We start from the raw sequence: 8,996 nt of genomic DNA on the forward strand, positions 1-8,996 counted from the left end.
TCGAGCATTTCCCGTTTCACACCTCTTGTCCGATTTCGTTGAAAAGTCCTATCCTTTTGACTTCTTTGAAGATGATATCCCTTAATTTTTATCGAGAGTTTTCTTAGGTGACTTCGGTCATTTAAGATGTAATTAACTATGGGGACTTGCCCTTATAGGAAGCTTTTCCGAACCCAACCTAAAATAAACCCTATTTAATTTTTTGTATTAAATAAGGGAACTTGTCGGCAAATAAGACGGTTTCGCAGACCAAACGGATGTCATATATTTCTTACTTTATTTGATCAAGCCTCATCCTCAAGTCTTGTGTTTATCCCTCGGGATAGATACAAGATTTGAGGTAGAGCGCTTTTTCATTTAAACTGTGAAAAATATGAGGTCAGTTTGATTTCATATTTTTCTAAAATTATATATGTATGTAAATTTAACGTCCTTCCGAAGCGGACGACGAGACTTTACTTCCAGCGACCGACAGCTTCTTACGGACAACTTTTGAACAAATCACCTACCAAATCTTTTTTCTCCCCCTCCCCTTTTAGCTGCCGACATGTAGCAATTATTTTGTTACTATATTTATTAGTTGAAACTGTGTATAATAAATGTTGGTTTGCAATTCTATTGCTTTCTATTTTTGAGCAAGTTCTTAAAAATTTATTCTTAGTATTACTGTTGTGATTGGAAATGTATCTCAATTCATATGATTTCCCATTTTAAATAGAATGTTTTTTTGTTGATAACAAGCTATGATAGGGCATGGTTTTTTGTTTTTGTGAAAATTATAGGTTGCCTTACCATGCAGATTAGCAATTTACATAAGTTTCTCGTCGTTTACTTGTTTGTGCATCTTCTTGTAGATTGAAGCAAGAAACACAACTTTTGGATGCTTCTATCTATCTGAAAATCTCAATAATGACATGGAATATATTTTTCAATTCCCTAAGACTGACAGAGAGAGTGCTTTTAGTGAATTAGATCACGCATTGCCGGAGCCGGTTGACTCTTATTCTAGTAAGTATTGCGAATCTTATTACTTCTTAGTTATTGCTATTGTAGAATATAATTTGTTGGTTGCTAATAAATTTTCTTTAAGTTTAATATCTTCATGAGTTTAAACTGTTAGAAAGGTCAATCATATAATTTTTTAAATGCGTTGATTTTTTTTTTTCATTTTGATGAAGTTGTTTAGGCCAGTTGTAATCTAGTATAAACTTGCAAATATATGAAATTTTTATGGCCAAAAAAAGTATTTTGTGGAACTTTATGATCATTTTAAACTTGCCAGACTGCAGAGCTAACTGTCCTATATATGAAGTGGTGGGATTCTGGGTTCAATCAAAGTTACTTCTATGCTTTTCGGATTTGTTATAAGAGGATATTATTCTTGTAAATCAGTTCGATTTCAAGATATGTTTTAGTTTTTTTTTTACTTCTGTCCGTTGATATTGGAAGTGCCATCATTTTCACTCGTATTTTCAGGTGGGGGATCTCTAGATTTATACAATGACCCTGAATTCTGCTGGCACTTTGGGATTCATGAAGGAGATAAAGGTCAATGCACCAGTCCTGAGGTTTTCACGAGCTTTCTAGGGCTTCTTGATTCTGTCTCGTATAATGACGCTAAATCCAACCACACAAAGTCGTTTGGTCAAAGAATACCTGATCCAAGGTCTGGCTTTTACACTTAAAGTTTCCATTTTCAGCTATAATGCTGATTGTTTAGATATTAACGCATTGATTAATGAAATAATGCTTCTTATAGTAGATATGTATCTTAGCAATGCTCTATTTTCGTTTCAAAGGTTATAAAATCCGTCATTGTAACATCTATTCTTTTGCATCCTATTCATGCAATTTAAAAGTTATGTTTTGTGCCATTTTTATACGTAATAAGACATTCTAAACTTTTATACATATTTTAACTAGGTACAAACTGAAGAGACAGTTTGACCGAGGTTCATATGGTGAAGTTTGGTTGGCATTTCGTTGGAATTGTTCTAATGAACATGACACATCCTATCCTTTATTTAGTGGTCAAACGTATTCTTTGGGTAGCCCAAGGCTTACTGCACATTTGTACGATGTAAGCCCATCCAATGAATCCTGCAGTAGTAACTTGAGTGATGGAGATTCATTCATTTTGAAACGTATAATGGTAAGCAATTGGTTATTGGTGCTCCTTGGGCTTAAGCAAATCATTGTTCTGATTATCCTAAACTTTATTTTTTTGTATTCTTATTTCAAAATTTCTGTGTGGAATGGTCCTTTTGCGTGAAAATGTTACACCTGCATTTTCAGGGTAGATGGCTTCCCTTTTTGAGTTCCTTGCAGCAAGAATCTTACTCCTATCAGTAAACTCCAGTTATGCCTTCTCAATCTTTTCCGGCTGTCTTAATTTTCTTGACATGGTTGCCATTGTCTTTTACTTCATGATATGTTTGTTATCGTCTTTTGCTTTGAATATAACTTTATTGATTAGGGATGCATCCTCTTAACATATAGATCAAGAGAGTCCATCACTAACATGCAGTTTATTTTGGCTAATTTATATAAAAATAGTCGACACGCAATCTGCTGATAGTATCATGGTTTAAGGTCCTTGTCCCATCTTTTGACTAGAAAAGTGAGCAATGTGTAAATCTACAATTGTGATTCCTCCTTACCATGTAAAAGCCATGTTCTTATTAACTTCTTGTATTAGTGTGCTTGTTCAATTTCCTCCTCAATTTTGACAAAGCATTTTTAGAGTTTAATTCCAACCTTCCTACCTCGATTTCTTGACTTTGAGCTTATTGTAGTATGATCGCTTAGAAAAAGCCAACCCTCCTTTGAGTCTCCTTGATGTAGTGAGAACTCAAGCCAAGTTGTTTTAATCAATCTTGATTTTGTCACCTTGCTCAAGGCAACATCATTTTTACAATTGAAATAACTACTCTTTCACTAGGGAAAACTGTGCCGACGACAGAAATCTGAAAAACAAAAATTGAACTCTAATGACACAAAATAACACACACACATATATTTGTGTGTGTGTGTGTGTGTGTGTGTAGATCATTGTTAGCAATCACTGAAGCGCTTGAAGCCGAAGCAGAAGATGCGGGTGCGGGAGAGGGTACACCACAGCAGTCCGTGAACGACGCCGAACATGAACAAAAAGCTTCACACGAGAATCGTCCGCGAATGACACCTCCGCTACCCCCTCTCGTACGTAGCCCGCTCGTTGCTCTCGGTAACGCGAGGAAGCCGAAGCAGAAGATGCGAATGCGGGTGCGGGAGAGGACACACCACAACAGTCTGTGAATGACGCCAAACAGGAACACACGATGTTAACTTTTTTCGACGCTCTCAGCAGGATACGCCGACTGCTTTGTCCTTTTGTCCCGACGCTCAACACTCTCAACAGGAGATGCCGAGTTTCAGGCTCTCAGTAGGAGAGCGACTACTACGGGATTTCGGGATTCAAGACGCAGATAACAACGGGATCTGCTATGGCCTCGACGATGCGTTCTTATGCTAATGCAGTTGCTGACGACTTTCCTATTCCTACCCATCCTCCTCTTTCAGGTTCAGAGTCTGGTTTTCATATTGGCTAGTCCCGCAATATTCCTCAATCTTTTCACGACACTCTTGAAGGTTGTGGTGATCACACTTTCATTAAAAAACTTGACAAAGAAAATGAGAAGCCTGCTCTTATTCTCACTGAGGTTGAAACCAATACTCTTGCGTTCTCTTGACGTTTTGCTCTAGTGGGGAAATTTCTTTATGGTCACCCAAAACTGGAGATCATTAGGAAAAAGTTTGATGCTATGAAACTATTCTATTGGGCAGTTGAAATATGCAGTTGAAATATTGGTCTACTTGATGGTCGACATATACTGATTCAGTTATCTCGCGATGTCGATTACACTCGCATTTTCTCTCGAAAACTTATCAAGATCGGCAATCGTTTTATGAAAATTCTGAAGTGGACTGTAGATTTTGATCCAAAAGCGGAGTCCTCTATCATTCCTGTTTGGATAAAGTTTACAGGGTTAAAATTACGTCTGTTCAACATGGAAATTCTTTACTCTTTAGCAACTGCTTACGGTAAGCCTCTCAAGGTTGATGGTCCTACGCTTGCTGTCACCAGACCCTTTTTGGCTTGTGTGTTAATTGAGAGGGATATCACTCAACTAGCTCCGGAGGAGGTTTGGATTGACACTACTTACAATGGGTATTGACAAAAGGTTGAAATATAACCACATTCTTTTTATTGCTCTCATTGCAGTATGTTTGATCACAATTCTACTATTTGCTATCGCTTGCATCCTCATCTAAGGCCGAATATCGCTAAATATCAGTCACCTACCTTCCCTGCGGAGAAGGTGCAACCCGATCCTCTTTCTAACACCGCAGTTCCAGATGAAGAACACCATACCCATACTACACCATACTACAGGTACATAGCCAAATGTGCTGATATCACTCACTATTATTGAAGAAAGCCCACTTACATGCCAAGACACACGAGAGTTCTCCTTAGATCCGATAAAAGATCAGCTGATACAACAAGTAGTTGCTTCTAATATTCAACAACCTACACATGTCCGACACACTTTAGACCATTCCATTGATCAGGTGAGCCAATCTTCGGATGAGGAATGACAGCTCTATTCCAGGAGGAAGAAGAAGAACAGAGGTCGACTCGAGCTCGGGAATTTATTGAATTATACATTGATTACTATTAGCAATGACACTCATCTTACCAATTTATTAGCCGGCTCCTTCCCTAGAACTAGAAGCAGAGGAAAGATAAAATTGTGTCGCTCTCTAGCTACCTGATACTCCGTATTTTGACACTTTTTAATTTTTTTTCTTTAGGTCTCTCATGTATTTTGTTGTATTTTCTTTTTTTAGAACCATTTGATGTGGTGGTTATTGTGTGGGCAGAGTGTCATGTTTGGGCCCTCCACACATTCTATTTGTATCCTACTTTCTATTTAATATATTAGCCTTTGGGCTTTATTAAAAAATAAAAATAATATATGTATATGTATATGTATATATATATATATATATACACACATACATACATATATATGCAACATCTCTTCATTCACCTGCAGACTGATCCAAACTCTTCTATCCATGCAGCTACTCACCCAAAACTGGTTCACAATCCTGCTTGAGAAGAAAACCACCCCTTTTTCTACTTCTTTAGTTTATTTTTGTAATTTTGATATATTGTTCTCTATTCATTAAAATAGTTTCAGGTTTTTTTCAGGAAGCTAAAATGTGCAATAATCTAAATAGTTGTTTTTGGATTGTATATATATATATTCTTTTTTTTTCTTTTTTTTTTTGTGGGAAAGAGCAGCGGTAGCTCCCTAGGCTTTAATATTTAAAAAGAAGGTACAAGGATAGGGAGGGGGAGAGGATCCCCTTCTAGAAAACACAAAAAAAATACAATTAACTCACCCTTAGGGGTCCTCTCCCCGCAGTACAACTCACCCAAAAAAGAATCTCCAAAATACAGGTATACCCAAAAATCAAAAAAGTTAAAAAAGAGTAATCCTATGTACTTGTATATCTTGGAAGTATCTTGAAAAGAGAAAAACAAAGAAAATCATGCAGAAGAGCTATTATGGGTGTAACAAATATCTCCAAAAAGACCGCGAGCAGGGACTCCAGCACAGCTCGTGACTCCAGAAAAAGAGATCATCCTGTAACAAGTGATAAAAACGGCCAAACCAAACAAAATAGAAGGGAACCGCAAGAAAAAAGACAGTAATGCCTAGCCAAACCGAATAGAGCTTCATTTGATGGCCAAAAAAGCATAAGAAACTTAATACCGAACATAAGAAAGATTTAAAGTATCCCCAATGATGAGTCTTCTAAGAGGGTCAGTGGGGTGTATGCCAACGTGACAGATCTCTCCTGCATGCTTGGCAAACCAATCGACAGGGGAATTGCCCTCTATATGCATAAACTTCCAATTAACCTCAAGATGTTTATCAGCTATAAGAGCTAGTATTCTTTTAAAAGTACCAATAAAATCCTAGAGTGGAGAAGAGGTACCAACCAAAATATCATAAAACATTTTAGAGTCCATCTCCACCTATAATTTATGAAAATTGAAAATGTTAGCCACCACTAAAGCCAAATAAACTCTCCAACATTCTACATCCAATTGAGTTTCAACAATTACTGGGGAAGCGAAATAACAAAGACATCTCCCCTTAGAATTTCTAAATAAGCCCCCAACTACAGCATAGTCAGGATGCCAACAATCATCAACATTTAATTTCACATAATTAGCATGCGGGGGAGTCCATGTAATAAGCCGAGGGGGCTTAGAAACTTTAATCACAGAAGAACTAGCTCGTAAAACTTTATTGTAAAAGGCAATCACATAAGCAACAATCAAAGAAGTAGAAGGGGGAGAGGTGTGATGCTTAAAGATGTTTCTGGAGTTCCAAAGGAACCAAAGAACCAATAAAGGGAGGGGAAACCTCTCCTGACAGGCATCATAATCCTTCCATTGCCACAAATAACTAATTAAAGAACCTCTATGTATCCAAGAGAAACCAAAATAAGAGTCAATCATATCCCAAACATCTAAAGAGAAAGCTCACTCAAATAAAATGTGCTTTATATCCTCCTTCATTTTACACATATGACATCTTGAGGCTAATTTCAAGCCCTTAAGCTTATGAATATCATCATTTGGGATTAAGGACTTAAGATATCTCCAAAGAAAAAAAGGATATAGAGGGAGATAAATATTTATGCCAAATCCATTTTTCCCATATCCAATCCCGATATGAGTGTAGAGTGCTATAAATGAATTTGCAAACCGAGAGAGAATTGCTTCTTTTCCACATGGGGAGATCCCTATGAGTAGGAGTAATGAGGATAGTGAAAATATGCTTTGCATTGCGTTCCCCAACCATAGAACATAACTTAGAGTAATCCCAACCATCATTAGCAAAAAAATCCGAGACCAATAAAGAGTTAGAATGAAGAGAGTGAGATAAATCAGAGTTATGTGAAAAATCCCAATTATCATTCTAGAAGGAAATCTTCCCCTCCCCATGTCCCAAAAGATGAAACCATTTGTTGTATCTCTAGCATTTACCACAGCCTTCCAAATACGAGAATCTCCAACCTTCCACGAGACCAAGGAATGATGAATATGAGCACAATACTTTTCCTTCAGAAACATGGCCCAAAGAGAGGAACCCAATCTAAAATTATACCAAAGTTTACAAAGGTTCACTTCAACAATATGTTTTAGCGCTTTAAAACCGAAGCCACCAGCCTCTTTAGGCTTACAAACTTTATGCCAAGTACTCCAAATTTTCTTTGCACCATTCCCCACCAAAAAAAAATTTATTAAAGAGCTTCTCCATAGTACAAATAACACTTTTCTTGGGATTGAACACTTGCAAAGCATATAATGAAATACTTTGAAAAACACTAGTAAGTAAAGAGTCCTGCCCCTAGTTGAAAGGAAAACATTTCGCCAATCATATACTTTACGTTTGATTTTATCAATCACATCATCCATATGTATCTGTTTTCTCCTTCCCCGTATCAAATTCACCCAAAGATATTTAAGGGGAAGAGAGGCATGATGAAAGCCTGTAAAAATAACTCCCCAATGAGTAATATGTTGTTTAACCTGCTTGCCAAAAAACATCTGACATTTGTCACTATTAAAACGAAGACCAGAGCAATTTTGGAAATCTTGCAGAAGCCCCATCACTTGTTTTATGACAGGTTTAGAAGCATTAGTAAAAATAATAACGTCATCAGCATAAGCAAGGTTGGAGACCGTCATTTTGGCTTTGTGGGAAAACTGAGCATGAGGATGTGAGAATTGGAAACTGTTAAGCATCCTAGAAAAATAATCAAAAGCTAAAATGAAAGTAATAGGAGAAAGAGAGTCTCCCTGTTTGATGACCCGAGAAGCAGTGAAAAAACCATAAGAGTTTCCATTAACTAAGACTGAATAATAATTGTTGGCAAACCATCTTTTAATCAAAGAGCAAAAACTTGTATTGAAACCTCTAGCTTTTAGAACGTTGATGATGAAATCCCAATTTAAGGTATAAAAGACTTTTTTGATATTAAGTTTGATAACCAAATTGCCACCTCTACAGTTTTGTATCAAGATCATGTAAAATTTCCTGTGCCAATAGAATATTATCAGAAATGTCACGACTTTTAATGAATGCTGATTGTTGAGGAGAAATAAGAGAAGGAAGGAGAGTTTGGAGACAGGCCACAATCACTTTGCTGATAATTTTAGAGACAACCGAGGTTAGTGATATGGGCCTAAAATCCTTCCAGTGTGATTTTATATTAGACTTAGAGATGAGGACAAACAAAACAACAGAGAAATACTTTGTAGGGTCAACTCCCTGGAAAAAGCTTTGAATAGCCAACACTACATCATTCTTAATAATGCTCCAACATGAAATATAAAAAGTGGAGGTGAAACCATCGGGGCCAAGAGCCTTCTGTGAGCTAATATCTTTAAGGGCATTGAAAATTTTCAACTCAGTGGGGGGGTCAGACAAAGAGAGATTGGAAATCATCTCTCTGGTCCTCAAAAAAATCAGAAATAATATCAGTGACAGGTGAAGTATCAACTTAAATAGAAGAAAAATAATCAACTGCATTAGAACCAATCTGATCAATATCAGTGAGAACAGAGGATCACTCAGTGACAATCTTGATGATGATATTTATGTTACGGCGATGTTTGATTGATGATGGTATTTATATTTATGTTACGGCGATGTTTGATAGTAGCAAAAAAAATATTTGGTGGCTGTCACCATTCTTGAAATGATTATCTCAAGCTTTCTGTCTAAAGAAATCCTCCTCAATAGAAATTTCCTTTAGAAGAGTGTGATGAGCATCCGCTAGTTTAGACACGAGATCGGGAGTAGCAATCACCTGAGCTTCTAAAGAAAAGAATCCATGTTGGGCCTCCTGTTAGGCCTTTAGAA

At 36.8% G+C, this 8,996-nt stretch overlaps 1 protein-coding gene across 9 annotated transcripts in view; it reads left to right on the forward strand.

The window, feature by feature from the left end:
* Positions 1–8,996, forward strand: part of LOC110028503 — a 152,193-nt gene that overhangs the window by 53,796 nt on the left and 89,401 nt on the right. For all 9 annotated transcript variants that reach the window (XR_002294429.1, XR_002294428.1, XR_002294431.1 and 6 more), the window contains exons 8-10: positions 855–1,008; positions 1,477–1,666; positions 1,924–2,152. Coding sequence is in view for 3 of the 9 variants with exons in the window: in XM_020730376.1 (XP_020586035.1) it covers positions 855–1,008; positions 1,477–1,666; positions 1,924–2,152 (573 nt within the window). In the remaining 6 variants the exon portion in view is untranslated. The remainder of the gene's footprint in view (positions 1–854; positions 1,009–1,476; positions 1,667–1,923; positions 2,153–8,996) is intronic.

The sequence above is a fragment of the Phalaenopsis equestris genome, unplaced genomic scaffold (assembly GCF_001263595.1).
Source record: "Phalaenopsis equestris unplaced genomic scaffold, ASM126359v1 Scaffold000513, whole genome shotgun sequence".
Lineage (NCBI taxonomy): Eukaryota > Viridiplantae > Streptophyta > Magnoliopsida > Asparagales > Orchidaceae > Phalaenopsis > Phalaenopsis equestris.